Source organism: Apus apus, chromosome Z (assembly GCF_020740795.1).
Source record: "Apus apus isolate bApuApu2 chromosome Z, bApuApu2.pri.cur, whole genome shotgun sequence".
Classification (NCBI taxonomy): domain Eukaryota; kingdom Metazoa; phylum Chordata; class Aves; order Apodiformes; family Apodidae; genus Apus; species Apus apus.
This window is the reverse complement of record NC_067312.1, coordinates 5,270,138-5,286,900: the sequence shown is the minus strand read 5'-3', so window position 1 is coordinate 5,286,900 and position 16,763 is coordinate 5,270,138. Positions and strand designations below refer to the sequence as shown.

General features: G+C 38.1%; 1 protein-coding gene across 1 annotated transcript in view; it reads right to left on the bottom strand.

The window, feature by feature from the left end:
- Nucleotides 1-15,061, bottom strand: part of RIT2 (Ras like without CAAX 2) — a 177,879-nt gene extending 162,818 nt beyond the window's left edge. The window contains exons 1-2 of the mRNA XM_051642151.1: nt 15,021-15,061; nt 14,800-14,902 (exon numbers count right to left, since the gene is read on the bottom strand). Of these exons, the coding sequence (XP_051498111.1) occupies nt 14,800-14,902 (103 nt within the window). The 5' untranslated portion in view covers nt 15,021-15,061. The remainder of the gene's footprint in view (nt 1-14,799; nt 14,903-15,020) is intronic.
- Between the last annotated feature and the right edge of the window lie 1,702 nt (nt 15,062-16,763).

The window sequence follows — 16,763 nt, the reverse complement described above, 5'->3', positions numbered from 1 at the left end:
TCATCCTATCTGACTAACCATCCACACTTCTCAGAAGTTGTGGATTAGGCCCAGCCAGCAACATTCATCCACTCACTCACTGCCCACACACTGTGGGATGGGGTGGACAAAATCCAGCTAAAAGCCTGGGGGTCCAGACAAGGACAAGAAGGGTTCACTCACCAATTTTTGTCATAGGCAAAACAAACTCAACATGAGAAAAAAATCAATTTAATTTATCACCAGTCAAATCCAAGCACAACAAACCAAAAACAAAACCAGATCTTAAATACCTCACCCCTCACTTCTTCCTTGGTCCAAATTACTTTTCTCCTGATTTCTCTAACTCATTCCCCCCAACAGTACTGGGGAACAGGGAATGGGATCACTTCTTTTCTACTGCCCCTTCCCCTTCAGGGAGAAGGACTATGCACAGTCTTCCTGTGCTCCACAACAGGATCTCTTCCATAGGTAAGAGTCCTTCACAAACCACTCCAGCATGAGTCCCTCCCAGAAGATGTAGTCTCTCAGGAACAGACTGATGCAGTGAGGCCTACCCACAGAGTCACAGGCTGCTTCAGGAAGAGCCACCTCCCCTGGTGTAGTGTCCTTTGTGGCTGGAAGACCACATCTGCTCCACTGTGAACCTTCATGGCCTGCAGATCCACGTCGGCTCCAACATGGTCTTCATGGGCTGCTCCACCATGCTCCCGCACGGGCTGCATGGGGACAGCTGCCATTTCACCATGAGCTGCAGGGGAACCTCTGCTCATGCACCTCCTCCCCTTCCTTCCTCACTGACCTTGGTACCTCCACTCCAGCTTTGCTCCCTACTCCCACTCTCCTCTGTCCTGCAGTGCTTTTTTGCACTTTTGTTTTCCCCTTTAATTTGTTTCTAAGACATCCATTTATCTTCCCTTAGCTTGGCCCTGGCCAGATGTGGGGATGCAATTGGAGCCAGGGGAGCTTCCAGCAGCTTCTCAGAGGAGCCAACCCTTTGGCCCTTTTCCCACTACCAAAACCCCACGGCACCAACCCAACACATCAAACAAGGGAAAGCATTCAGTATCTCTAGGATTGTCCACTTTGTTCCATTGAATATAGAGAGAGCCTTCATATCTAGACTCAGATAATGTTTTCAATAGCTGAAATTAGGCAAGACAGATTTTAGCACTGTTACCAAAAGTTTTCCCACACAATCTCCTAGGTGATTCTTTCTGGGAAATCCCAGAGCTGTTTGAATCCTGAATACCTAATTAGGCCTTTTGCATTTAAATATATCAAGTTTTAAACCAATAATTTTTCTTTTGATGTTTTGTTTTGGAAGGAATTCCCAGAGGATAGGACTTCTGTTGGGCTCTGACCAAACATTGCCAAGAAGAATCTGGCTGTGACTCACCATCTGCTTAGCAATTCAAGAGTTGTAGCAAATGCCATTCACAGACTCTCTTCTTTTTTAGGAGGTATAATTTAATTTCACTGACTGCTTAGTTTACCAAAATGTATTGGAGACTCTCTTCCTTTGAATCAATATGTTTATTTGTGACATCTTTACAGAAGTTATCTTAGCATTTATCACATTTATCCTAATGTGCTTATTGAGATGACATGGACTCTGAAGAATTTGCTGTATAAAGTTCAAAGAACTTTTCACCTTGTACCTGCCACAGAACTATACTGTACATGATGAACTCTTCTGGCTTAAGTAGCTTCTAAAATGTATCATTTAATAGCTTTTAAAAAATATTCTGCATTGGAAGGTCAGAAAGCTTTTTACATACATGGTATAATTTTACATGGGCATTGGGCATTTTCAATGCTTAAACCCTAACAAATAGATATGCAGTTTTCAAAGACATACTTGAATCAAGATGGTGACAGGCAACATGGCCACACAGAAGGGCACACCCTTGAGCTACAGATGTAAGCTCTACACTTAATCAGATGAAATAGTGAAGATTTTTTCATTATTATTACATTTATATTATCAAATTAGCCATGAGAAGTAGGGAAAAAGCCTCATCTGCCTTTAATAACTGACATATCAGTCAGTCTTACCTACTGCATATATTGATACTGATTGTGGGGATTGTTAAGTATGTGCTAACAATCTTTGGGAATCACTACTCAGAGCTGGCCATTCTCTGCCATATCCTCTGAAGATTTGTCAAGGATCCTGACTGGGTCAAGAAATTACCATCCTCTGAAAATTGCCATCTGGGCATGGCATTGAGAGCTGCAGCCCGTATCATAGGAATGGGTGCTGCAATGTGTCTATCCAGCATAGCACCAAAATTGCATGGGAAACTGCTGCTGACCCACTCCAGCTGTGCTACACGGTGGCTGATTCCTGTATGTGGTTAATGTTGACTGGAGTGACTGTGTTGCAACAGAACAACTGATTTAACACTCATAGACTTCAAAGGCAGGGGGCTGACTTCCAAATACTGTGCTGTATGGAGAATCCTGAGACTGAGAACTGAAGGCCTGGTGTGGAAAATGGCTGCAGCAGTGGCCAGCGCTGACCTGCAGTGTGGGCTTCAACAGATTCCTTCCAGGAAAGACATTTCAAAGTGATTCTTTGGAATTACAGATACTTTGCAGTGGCAACAAATGCTAGGGATACTGACTGACCTTTTGCCAATGATGATTTAATTATGTTATAAATACGACATTCCTCATTTCAACTGCAAGAAAAAAAAAGTAGCATGCTGTGAACTTCTTGTGTGAATAACCTAAAAGAGCTCTGCAAGGACTTTAGGACCTCAACTTGGCTGGATTCAGTGCTTGTTTTCCCCTGGAAAGTCTGAGGCAGCTAAATAGCAAATATTTCTAAACCACTGCGTGTTCTCTGCAGAGATGGCCTACTGGCCATTCATACATGTGTAAGGTGGACAGCATAAATACCTCCATGCCACCAAGATGCCCACCAATACTCAGATTCCAACTATGATTTTTTTTTTAAAGGTGAGAACACAAAGAAACAACAGAGAGTTTTTCAACTGTCAAATTATTAACAATGAGAATAGAGAAGGATAATTGTTATGGCTCCCCTGGCTTTACGGTCTCCAATAGCAATTCAACAAAACAGAAGAGCATGGCAGAACCTACACATGGTTAATATGATATAAACATGATGCCAGGGACACAAACTACAAAGAAGAATTAAATTTCCTTCAGTCCTTTTCAGACTATATATTACTATACTGGGCCTGGGTAGGATGGTGCTCATTTTCTTTACAGAAACCTGTATGGTGCTGTATTTTGGATCTGTGCTTAAAGCAGTGCTGATAACATACCAGTGTTTTGGCTGTAGCTGGGCAGTGCTTATGTAGCACCAAGCCTTTTTCTTTTTCTTACTCTGCCTCCAGCAGGTAGGCTAGAGTCAGTGAAGAAACTGGGAGGAGACATAGCTGAGGCTGCTGATCCAAACTGGCCAAAGATATATGCCATATAAAATGCCATCATATTAAGAAAAAAGAACTCAATGAAAGAATAAGAGGCAACATTCGTGGTTATGACACTCAAATTCCTGAGTAATCATTATGTGCTGAAGCCCTGGTTTTCAGGAAGGGGATAAAAATCTTCCTGTCAATGGGGAGAAATGAATAAATACTTTTTTCTTTACTTGTGAAGTTGTACTGTTAATCTGTCCTTTCAAGCCACAAGTCTTCCCTTCCCTTCCTTCCCCTTCCCTCCCTTGCTTCTTCCAATTCACCATCACTTATTACCCAAAGTCTCCTTGTCTTAAACTTTAGAACCTTTTGTAACCCAGCAATGTTTATCCTGTTCTCTTTCATGACATATTACATTCCGAACACGCTTAAGGTTCTTTATACTTCAAATTCTGTAGTAAATTCTGATATAATGTTTGCTGGACAATTGACACTTCTCTCCAGGCCTACAGAAATTACTGGAATAATTCCTGTGTCTTCCCCTCTCTCTGCTCTATTTCATTTAACTGTATACTTCTTAAACCATTTTAACAGAGATACATGAGAGTGGAGGGAAGAAAACGGGGGTCAAGGTATTCTATGATTATTTCAAAGAGACAGTCAAGAAGAAATGTAGATTTATTTCTTCAACTGCATAATTTTTCCTTGTTTCCCTCCCCTTTCCACCTACTCTGGTGTGAGTGGCTTCCCCATTAAGCTGCATTCACTTGGATGGAACTCTCAGTATGAGAAAAAAGAGCTGTACTCATTTTGCTCTCTTGCGAAGGTCAAGCAAAGAGTCTGCGTTAAGCTGCCAGATTTCTTTGTGATACGTGAGGCAGCACGGAACACAAATTGCATTTCCACTTTCTCTTCAGCTCTGTCAAATGCTACAATACTGATAGTAATCACTGAGCTGGACCGATATGATACAGAACACACTGACGGAACCAATAAGCCCCCATCCTGTCTTGGTTTTCCACTGCTAAAGTAAACAAATGAATTTAGTTTTCAGTTTAGCTAGAATTGGTTCTGAAGATAGCTTAGTTTTTAACACTGCACCATTGTGGAAAACGTTAAACATGCTAAAATTAATAGGAATATAGAAATAAATTAGAAATATAAAAAAAATTAAAATGGGAGCAGAAATGCTATTTCACAATAGATTAGCAATCTAAGCCCTTCAACAGTGCCACATTCCTGGTAAAATATCTTAATAACAGGAAATACACTTAAGGTAAGTTTATGAGAAAAATAAAAAGAATTTTGAAAGATAGCATGGGTTCCACACACTGTACTAATATCAGCAGTTGGCATTTTGCATTTTCTGCCTCCCTCATAAAATCTACCACATGCTTGAATGGAGAGCCTACAAGAAAAAAATGAGAAAAGAGGGAGGAAGGAATCAGTCCTCAGAGGCAACTATTACTATCCTGAACTTCTTAATGATTTTTTAGCAACACATTTTGCACTAAGCCTAAAAAGAATTATTCAGGGCATTTGTCTATTGTGCTGAAATTGAAATGTGAGCCAGGGAAACCTTCGATTCTCTCAGGAACTTCGATCACCATGCAAGCTTCTATCTACTTAGGTAATTTCCTTTCTGATCATGTCTACCACAGTTTATCTAATCTGTTCCCAATGAACATTCTGCTATTTGTTGTGACTAAATTAACACCAGTAGTGCCAAAGGTATTTCCATGAGTACCAACCCTGTAAAGTATTCACTGCCTACCTTTTTTATTAACTTCGTTTGAGATACGCAGATTCAGAAAGAGAACAGTTAAAAATTTCTTGGAACAAAAATGTCAATTTTGGCAATATTTCCCCTGCTTATAGACAAGGAGAAATACACTTGATTCAGAAGCTTATTAGTATCTTTGAATAGCACCATCCTAAAGTATCCCAACAAACAAAGCTGGTTTAGTTAATACTTGAAGTTTAATATAGTAATGCTCATCCAGCAGGTACAGTCATGCTTTAGAAACATACAATTAAGTTTGACAAGCTAGTTTGATCAATGGTCCTTTTTACAAAAGTGACATTGAGGAATAATGGCTTTAAATCACCAAATAATTCTATTCTCTCTCACCATCAACCAATAGAAATTATTATCTCACCATGTTTGCAGAGCTTTCTGTAATTCTTTGAATTACAAATTGGCACTAACAACCATTTTCCTCAAAGAATGAATATATGTGTTACTTTGCACTTAAATAAATATTACATATGTTTCAGCTATATGTGTATTTAAATCTGTTTATAGTCACTAGCATTTTGTTTTGATTTTTCCTCCTACTGCCATTTGTCCACCTTTGATTATATGGAAGTAAGTGTTTACAGCCAAGTGTGATGAGCTGTAAAAGCTAGGGAATGAGAGAGAAGGAAATAGCTGGGCCAAAAAGAATAAGAAAAAACATGTAGAAATACATTTATTTTGCTTTGCATCTTGATATATTTCTCAGATTGGGGAAAAATATAACTTAATTTTATTTCCTGGCACTGAGTGAAAGATGTCTATAGTTCCACTGTGATTCATTATTTTATTTGAGACTTTGGTGTGTGGCTGAATCTAGTTATTCAAAGAACAGAGAAGAATCTGACAATTGCTGTGCCTGCCTCCAGTTTCACTGGCTAGGGCTAAGGCTGTGGCCCACAAGCTCCTTTAGTTTTGGATGTCTGTAAGGACACAACACCATAGAAACATCTTTCTGCCTAGTACCCCCTCGATTTATATTGATGTTAGATTTACACAGCCGTGTCCACGGCTAAGACAAGCCTCTACAGCACCAAAGAAGGAAAAAAGGGTTTTGCCAAGAAAACTTCTGCTGCTGCCTCTCCAGCTTCCTATTCTAAATGGTCCATGGGTGAGAAATATGGGATAAGAAGTCACTAGCCAAAAAGTATATAGTGTGCCATTAATACCTGCAGAAGATGTTGGAGCATAACACCAGGCCAGTAGCATCCAGCAAGATAAGCGAAGTAATAAGACAGCATCTGAAAGCAATATTTTTTGAAGTGTGAACTACTGCCCTTTCCTTCTATCACCCTTACCTTTATTTTTACTCATCTTAGTCTAGTGTTCTGCTTTCTCAGTCTTTTTTCCTATGCCTCTGCTATTTCTAATTACCTGTTCTCTATTTTTGATTGTTTATCTCTATTACATTTCCCTCTCCCATTATTCAGTTTGTTTCTTTTGTATCTTGAATTTTGTGGTTTGTTTTTTTTCCTAATCACTTCTTCACCCTCAAATATCACAGCCAATATTTGTTTTGAGAATTGTATCTGAAAAAAGTGGAAGCCTGTGTGATTTACTACTTGTCATGAGAGATATTTAATAACTTTTCAGAATCTTGTTCAATTTTCATGAAGGAAAGATTTCAAAAATTATATTTTTACTTCAATTTTTATAAAAACAGATCAGTAACCAAGAGTACTCACTGAGGAACAGCCAATGATGCAAATTTACACATATTATTAGACACTAGAAAATGCATTGGAACTCCTGTAAGTGAAAGGAAAGCAGATGAAACCAGGTTTCTGGATCTCATGGGTGGCAACTTAATTAGTGTGATATGTTGGTCTTTCTTCTTCTCTATTCCCAGTAGAGAAATAAAGTGTCTCTAAAACATATCTACAAAAAAAAAGGAGACCTCATGAGGCCAAGGAATATATTTTTTGGCTGTATGCAGTGACAGATACTGTATGAAGCAAACCTCTTGTATATTGTGAGCAAGGAATGAACAGGTGACTCTGTAACTGGCAGGCAACCCAAGTAAGACTGTTCACTGCATAGAAAATTCCTAACAATTACTCTTTCGTAAAAATTGAGAAAAGAACATTATTTCTATTTAAGGGTGTTCCAGACAAGGGGAAACTAGAGCCTGTCTGGTGTTCTGCGTGATTTAAGAAAGTAGAGTTCTGCTAATCTGGAACAATAAGGAACTTGACAACGCATAATTTTGATTTTTAACATTCTGAGTAAAAATCTGAAACAATGGTACATATTTTGTAAACTGCTAAAGAGACATTTTGTAAAGACACTGGAGAACCCATTCAGCAGGCAACAGTTCAGTGTAACACAACAAGCTGTCATGCAGGTTGTAAACTTGTAAAGTTACTAGAGGAATCGCAGAATCTGACAAAAAATAAGTTTCAGCTAAGATTCCTGTATTTTGTGCATGTGAAAATGGACAGGAATTACAGAATTCTAAAACTGCGTAGCACTTCAATGAGATTGCAAGGAAAGAAAACAGCTCTTCTTGTAACTGTAATCAGTGTAAACTAAAGAAGAACTACATGAGTCAGTCTCTCAGCAGATTACAGTTTTATTCTTCAAAAGATTAATAACTTATTTTTTAACTTACAAACATTTGAGAGTCCAGTTTTGGGTCCCCTGAAATAACTGGAGTTTTTTTGTTGCCTGAATGAAAAGGCCAGAATCACAACAGCCCAACTTGGAAACTCCTGAGATAGTCTTTTTATACACACATAAACACTCTTATTTTGGGTATTCTCCACACAACTTGAAACAAAGTGGTTTTAGCCAGTGTCTCTGTCAGGATCTGACTGGTGGGCAGGTAATGCACTTGGCATTACAGCTTGCAGCAAAGTGTCTTCCCAAGACAGCAAGACCCTGGAACTGAGACCCTGCATGATGATTTGGTAACATTTGATAACATCAGTTATGCTGTGTGAGCATGATGAATCTTACAGGTTCTAGGAAAAGTTAGAAAGACTTGCAGGTATAAAGGGAGACTAATTAAAGTCAATGAACAAATTAAAAATTGAAAAGGATTACCAGAGGAATGGAAGGAAGCAAACTGGAAAGTATGGAAGTAAAAACTATGAAATCAGCAACAGAAGGCAAAAAAAAAAACCATAAATCTTTCCTAATTGTACTTTCAAGAGTGTCTGTAATGGATTCAGTCTCATCCAAATTCTAGCAGATAGCATGTGCTGAAAATGGCGCAGATGGCTCAGCTCAGCAGCAGGGATGGCTTGGAAAGGAAGAAGTTCCTGTGGCTGCCTCAACAGATTGTTTACAGCAAAGATACTGCCAGTGCCCAGTCACTGTCATGAAACAATGCTTGTTCCCTTATTTGAGACTTCAGTCTGGCCATTTCAAATGGCAGATTAGTCTGTGGTTGAAAGCTAGAGGGTACTTGATAGTTCAGTTGCTGTTGTTGAGGAACAGCCCAAAATGTTGCCTATTTCTTAATAGCCAGCAGTATGATGTGAAAAGCTGCACAGAAACCTTTGCTGTGTAAGTGTTCTTCCAATAAATCACTGAATATTAATTTATATAACCTTCTGTGAATTCTAAACACTTAAAATCTTTGTTCACATAAAAAAGGTTCAGCTGGAGGTCCAAATAAGTAAGATCCATTTCTATCAGCAGAACAAAGAACAGGACTTTTTTGCAAGTGCTAAGCTAACAGACCTACTTACCTTCTATTTGCACACCTGTCCAACATAGATATTAGGTGGCCATTACTGTCAGGGTGCCATTTCAGCATGTCTCCATTTACACAGGAGCCCTCACATTTTAAAGGATGAACTTTGGATCTGGGTGAGGAGATGTAAGTTACTTTTCCACACATAACAAACAAGTCCAGTCTTGAGACTGAGATCTCTCTTAAGCAGTCTGAACATGTACATATTGGTAATGCCACACCAGTCACAAGTCGTGGCAGTTTTTAAAACATTTCACAATTTTGAGGATGACAGTATTCCTTCCCCTCTATAAGACAGTTTGAAGACTGTAAATGCTTTTTCTGTTCAGGTATATTTGCTCACTAATGCTCAACCTTTAGAACGTACGCTTCTATCTTAAACTAGAGTAAACCAGTTAAACTAATACAACTGTCACCAACCTGTTCCTTTCAAAGACTGTTCCACAGTCTGCTCCATCTTGCTTTTAAGCAAATAGTTAAGGATATCTACTGCTCATATTGATCAAAGGAAACCAGGCCTGAAGATCTTATACATCTCTAATTACACATTTTAATTCTAATTTTACCAGTCAACTGACTACTCTCCATTAAGAAATTTTGATCCCTTTCCTCCTCAAACTCAAACTTTGGAAAACATATCTTCTTTTCTAATTATTTATTACCTTCAAATATCATAAACTCTCTATTCCTCATGCTGAAGTGATACAAACAGTGACTGGCCCACTTGCCAGCCTTATCCAAGTAGCTATTCATTATCTGGATGTCATGATGGGTGGAGCTGGACAGATGAACCCATTCACATTGCACTTATATTACTTCACATCACTGTACACACAGGCAAGCTGCATGATAAAAAATCATGGACTACTGGTTGACAGAGCTATCTGAATATCTTCATAGTAATTCATCATTGTAGATCATATTGCTTCAGCCTTTTTATCATCTCTGTTGCTCTTCTCTGAACTCTCTACTATTCATCAGACAACTTCTGGTACTGAAGAAACCAGGACTGCAGAGAGCTTTCTCAGTAGCCAATTGATATCTCACATGCAGAAACCATCCTATTAAATGCAGAAGCCATAATTTAATCCTCCACCCTTACAGCTATGGAATTATGTGAACTGGTAAATAATGGAAACATCTTTAACTCGTTTCCCCAAGAAAAATTGTTCTGACCATAAGGTCTGCCTACAGTCAAAAAAAAAAAAGTAATGAATAAGCAATGTGTTTAATACGTTCAGCTGGCTAACAAACACACTAAAGATAAATGAAGATTATTAGAAATAGTCCAGAATTATTTAGCTCATAAGCCTCAGTGGTCACAACCCAGCTAAATACTTCCAAAATAGGATAACTCATATGGAAATGTAGAATTCCTGTATCACTAAAGATGAGATTGACCAGGTGACTATGTTGCTGAAAAGAGCAAGACACTTAAAGGTTACTGTGGATATTTTCCCCTATGTCACCCCTGTGATATGTACCTGAACAAAATAATCCATTATTCTCAGAGGAACAAAAAACAACTATTAAGAGGAAACCAGTAAGCAATCTTTTTTTTCTAGCAAGACCACTAATAGAATAGTATGTGAATTTTTGGTATTCACATTCAGAAAAACATGTGGAAATACTAGGACACTAAAATTAAGGATGCAAAATGCTCTGAACAGAAAAAATAAGCTTCTAAAAGTGAGATTTCAGTTTTAAATGTATTGAAGAGAAAGAAGACTGAGATGTGAAGTGATAATTGTCTGCAGGCATAAACATATAGGGAAGTAAGAGAATACAAAACTTTTCAAAATTGTTAACAAAGTAATAAGATAAAATGTCTAATAGTTGATATTAGAAAGAACGGAGCTTGAAACCAATCCAATAAACTATCTGCGAAGGTAGCTGAAATAAGAATAATGTTGTTATCAAAGATCACAAATATATCAGAACTCTGCATTTATAAGGTCTCCATTGCTTAATGTGGATTATGGGAAAAAGTAGACGCTGCTTATAACCAGGGATGTGGGTATCTGGTCTTGGTGAACATTCTCTAAATTTTTGTTTGTTTGTTTGTTTGATGGAGAAAATACAATCTACACTACCACCAATCTGCATGTGACACTTGTAATTCTTTAGTAGAACTGTGACTGCAGACCATGTGTTTGATCAGTGTATGAATCGTGTTTTACATTTCTGACCATTGAGAAGACATAAAAAAAGCACCAGAAGACCCAAATTGTATTTTTTAACCTCAGTTCTTTTGATGACAGTGGAATATCTACCTTTGCTCATTATCCTTTCCCAATTTGGGAATATGATAATTTATCTCCAAATGGTTAACAAACAGCTGTAGTAGATCAGTTCTCCAGTTGACACTCCATGGCGCTGTCTCTACTTCCTGGGGACTCCCAGGAACAGGTGATTTAGTATAAAACCTCATACAGTAGTTCCCACATCACAAAAACTCCACTTCCTTGTAAAATCTCCCTCCCCAGCTTTTCTGTAGCCCCTTCAAGCACTGGAAGGTGCTATAATGTCTCCCCAGAGCCTTCTCTTTCCCTGGCTGAACAGCCTCAACTCAGCCTGTCTCCATATGAAAGGTGCTGTAGCCCTCCCATCATCTTAATGGCCCTCTTCTGGACTCACCCCAACAGCTCCATGGCCTTCCTGTGTTCAGGCCTTCAGAGCTGGACACAGTACTCCAGGTGGGGTCTCCTAAGAGCAGAGTAGAGGGGCAAAACTGCCCCCCCTTTACCTGCTGGTCACACTGCTGGGCATGCAACCCAGGACATGGTTGGCTTTCTGGGCTGCAAGTGCAAACTGTCAGCTGATGGTAAGCTTCTCATTCACCAATACATCCAAGCCCTTTTCCTCAGGGCTGTTCTCAACCCACTCCGCACCTAACTTCTATTTGTGTTTGGGATTGCCCCAAACCAGGTGCAGCACCTTGCACTTGGCCTTACTGAACTTCATCAGGCTGGCATAGACCCACCCCTCCAGCCTATCAAACCCCCCTTAAGGGGCATCCCTTCCCTCCAGCATGTTGACCACACCACACAGCTCGGTGTCATCAGCAAACTTGCTGAGGGTGCACTCAATCCCACTGTCCATGTCTCTGACAAGTACTGGTCTCAGTTCCTTGAGGAAACATCACACATCATTGCTGTGAATGTTCAGACAAGAATGTGCTGATTTTATCTTTTCTTCCCAATTATTGTGAAATTTCTACTACACTGAAGAGTTTAAATAACAGGTCAAATGTACTGGATTGTCTGCCATCTTGGAGCACAGAACTGAAGAGACGATCTTGACAACTCGAAGCAAATACTCTATAAAAAACAGCATTAAAAGAACATCCATTGTTGATTTTCTTTTCCTCATTCCTCCCTATCCACACAATCACCACCCTCAGCCCTTTGTAATTCAATGCAAAGGCCTCCATATGTGCAGTGACACGGTAAAGGAACAAAAGAAGGTGGGAAATAGAGAATCAAATACCTAGGGGATCTCTAGAAATTAACTACATCTCGGTAAAATAAATAAATAAATAAATAAAATTCTAATATTTCTGCAGCTTGGTTCTTGAAAATTCTTTCCAAACCTGAATAATTTAATATTGAGCAAAATGAGGAATTAAAGGCTTTAATCCAAAAGAGGTTTCCCACTCAGCAGTTTAAAACCAGCTGTTACTGCTTATAACATTAGTTAAAAAGTGAAGGAGGAGGGGGAAGAAGGAGAAAAAAGTCAGGATATTACAATACATGATCCCATATATCACTTATCTGTCAAATTCTAACATGGAAATGAAACTTTTTTTTACTATTTCACCCTTATTCTACCTTGACCATTTTCATGGTTAAATTAATGGACTCCTGGACAGAGTGAATCTAGGTCCTTAGGAAGAAGCAGAGCTCATCTTGGACAATAAAAGTAGCAATTCTGGCCTTTTCTGCATTTAATCCAGTGTAAATTAATCCTGCCCATACAACAGTCAGAATGAATATATGATTTATTGAATTACATCAGTTCTTTTTTATCTCTGTCTCTCAGGATTCTACTCAAAGATTTCATGTCATTCCACACTGGAAGTTCATACCCAGTAAATGATGACCTGCCCATTTCCTTTTTCTAGACTCTTAATTCTCAGTTGCTTCTTTTTTCCCCAGAAGTTTCACTGCCATGAAAAAATCAGAAGGTTTTCATTAATCCCATTGAATGTTCTAACTACCTACTTCATCTTATTTTTATTTCTCTAGACCACACAGAGAGCCAATACTTCTTGAATAATTATGTGGTCTTCAGATTTGGAGACATATCATTACTTGTCCTATGTACAGATCTGAATATATTGTTCCCATGAAAACAACAGCTAAAGTTTTCTGAATGAGGAGATCTAAATAAACTTTGTGCTTTAAAACTCTTATTGAATACTAGAAAGGAACTTTAAAATTTAATCAATGTGTATTTAAAATCTGGCTTTATGATCAGTTATCCTATGGATTTGGTATCATTTGTAACATATTTTGTTTCGCTGAATGAGTCTTTAGAATTCTTACTGAAATATGTTAGGGAAAAGTTGCTGCCAGCTTTAGGACAAATTCAGGGAAAAGAAAAGAAAAAAAAAAAAGCAAAGGCAACACTTTAATGAAAGTTCCAGCCAACACATCCTGGATACATGTTTTTTCATGGAAAAAGTAATTTGAAATTACAGAAAGTTACTCTCTGACATAACCAGTATTTTCTTCCTTCCCATTTTATATAGTGATCATAATGTATTGTCTGTGCAAGAACTGTTTGCTTGGTTAAGCAATACTAATGGGAAATATGTTCCACTGAAAGATGTGCCACTGAAGTTGAAGTCAAACATAACAAGAAAGCAGAGATTATGGATACAGAGATGAAATTATATCCATTTCCGTTTGTTTTGTTTTGTTTTGTTTTGTTTTCTTTTTAATTATACCCTGAAGTAGTGTCTGAATAGGAAATAAACTTTGATTTGCACAATTATTAAAGTTCAATGTCTCAGCTAATTTATCCCAAAATTTCTTTGGAATATAGCCTGGATATATTATATTTTAATTTTCTAGTTTTTTGTTTTCTTCTTTTCTTTTTCCTTTGAATTTTCAGAAGATATAATCAAATGCATGTTGTGTGGCCAGCTCAATAGACTGGCTTCTGAGACAAACCCTGCACGTTCAGCAAAGTCTTTTTAAGAAAAGAGAATATGAGTGTCAGTGGGAATAAATCAAAGGTGATAATATCTGGGAAAAAGAAAACATCGTCTGGAGAAAATAATGACTCCTCTGAAGAGACACCATTGTCAGACAGTAGCATATCTTCCCAGTATTGGATAGTGATATTGAAATACGCTGCAAATCTACTTTATCACCTGGAGTGAGACTCAGACATGCACTCTGAAACTATCTGGACAGGAGACCAGACTAACACCAACCGAGCTTTCATAACAATTAGCAAAAAAAGTCCAAATAAGATGTGGGGAAGAAAAAAGATTCACTGTAGGCATCCTCCACATTTTGTACTCTACAGATGACTTTGCAGTTTGTTTAATTTCTGCCTGAGCAGAAGGACTGCCAGGCCAGTAAGTTACATCCACACTATCCAGCAAGCCAGCACCCCTGACCAAGTGTTAGAGTGATATGAGCACTTGCTGTTAAACTAACAGCAGCAAGCTGTTCACTGTCTCCTCATATACAATGGAGACTAGGTTAGTTTTAGAAAAATGTCCAATTAAAACAGCTTATAACATTTCAATCTGTAAGAAATTAAGCTGACTCACTGCCCCAATCACCAACTGCAGTCTTTTATCTAAGCCACATGGAAGAGAAAGAGGAAATATTTATTAAACAACACTATTGTTCTGTAAACTTTACACTCCCAATTCACCCTTTCTCCCAAAAAATGTGGTTGCTCAAACTTACCGCTTTTGCCAACTCCCCCTGCTCCTAGCATCACCACCTTGTACTCTCTGGAGCCTGCTGAAGAATTGCAGGAGGAGCTGATCATTTCATTTTCTAGCTCCATCTTGCATGAGGCAGAAGAAGGGAGAAAAAGGGAAGAAAAAGCAACTGACTTTCTCTGATCTTAAACAACTATAAAAGCTATGCTAGAAACAAAAAAGCAGAAAGGAAAGGTATGATACCAGAGGTACGATTATCAGCCTCACACGCTGCTGTGCCTGTGTTATCTGGAGAAGGTCTCATAGCAACCACGTTAACAGCTTCCAATAAAAATCTCTCTCTGCCCCCTCCCAGCTCTGTATCATTCTCTGTGTTTCTTTTCCTGGGCAGATACAGTTTCATGAGGCTCAAGAGCCCAAGTTGCTTTGTTTTTGGAATCAAATCAAGCAGAGCCTCCAAAAAAAGAAAATTGATCATATTTCTTAATTATTATGTTTATTATTCTATGTAGCACTTGCTTGAATCTTAAACAATAATAAAACAGACCAGACAACCTCCATGTCACCTTGGAGTCAACTATACAATGTATGTTGCTCAAGTTCACTAGATATAAATTTAACATTATTAGAAGCAAAATAAGCAACAGCTTTTAAGAATATTTATTTTTAATTAAACTTACTGCAAAGGAGAGGAGTTTTCTATGGTTAGGTTTGCCCCAAAATCAATTATCTTTTAGTTCACTTTGCATCGATTATTTGCAAAACTAAAGCAGGTGTTTTTTGTTGGTTGTTTTTTTTTGTTTTCCACATAGAATTTCTGAAATAAATTAAGGCTGAAGGGAGAGTGAAAGGTCTATTAATCCAAAAAATATCCATGTAAGAAAAAACAAACAAACAAACAAGCAAATTGTTATAAACACATCCTACTAATAACAAGTGTTTTATGTAAGCAACCTGGTCAGCCCAAATAAATAAGAAAAAAACAAAGTAAAAAGTTTGTGAATTACATCCATTGTGAAAACCTCCATTAGAATTATTCAGTGAAACTTAGAAGAAAAGACTGCAGCTCTTCATTGATTTTTTATTATCTCCTTACACAGATCTAGTATATTTAAATAATGTGATAGGCAATAAGGTACTTGTCTAGCTTAACTGCCATGCAATATTTGTTAGGACAAAAAGACATCTCCTGCAAAAGGGACAGAAAGCAAAAACTTGTTTTCCTTTGAAAAGTGCTGAGCTTTCATGAAAGGGGAGCTATTAAGGAGATGGGGAAATGGAAGCAGGAGAATCAACTACTAAAGGATCTTGGAAGACAGACATCTTGAAGCCAGACATGGCTTCAAGCTGCAACATGGTATGTTTAGACTGGACATTAGGAGCAATTTCTTCACAGAGAGAGTGGTCAGACACTGAAATAGGCTGCCAGGGAGGTGGTTGAGTCGCCACCCCTGGATGTGTTTAAGAGTTGTTTAGATGTGGTGTTAGTGGAGATGGTTTAGGGGAGAACTTTGTGGAGTAGAGATGATGGCTGGACTCGGTGATCCCAAGGTTCTTTTCCAACCTGAATAGTTCCATGATTCTATGATCTTGATCTGCTCACTCCTCCAGTTATTTCACAGAGAGGAAACATATGGCATTACATACAAATAAAAATTGAAATAAAAATTGAAAGGAAAAAAAAAATAAATCATAGCCTGCTTAAGGACATGGTTTAAAGGAAATTAGGAAGGAGAGAAAAAGATGTAGAAGGGCACATGTATGAAAGACAGTTAATGGACAGAGAAAAGAGAAGAGATTATAAGAGAATTATAATTAGAATGGTGAAGGTGAACAGAACATGAATACTCTTTTTCCCTCCAAATGCAAAACTTGGAAACTTCAAATGAAACAGACAGTAGCAGAGTTAAAGACCAAAGCAATTATGAAGTACCGCAGATTTAAGGACATTCTTGTCACTTGATGTTTTGGGCAGAAGTGATGAAC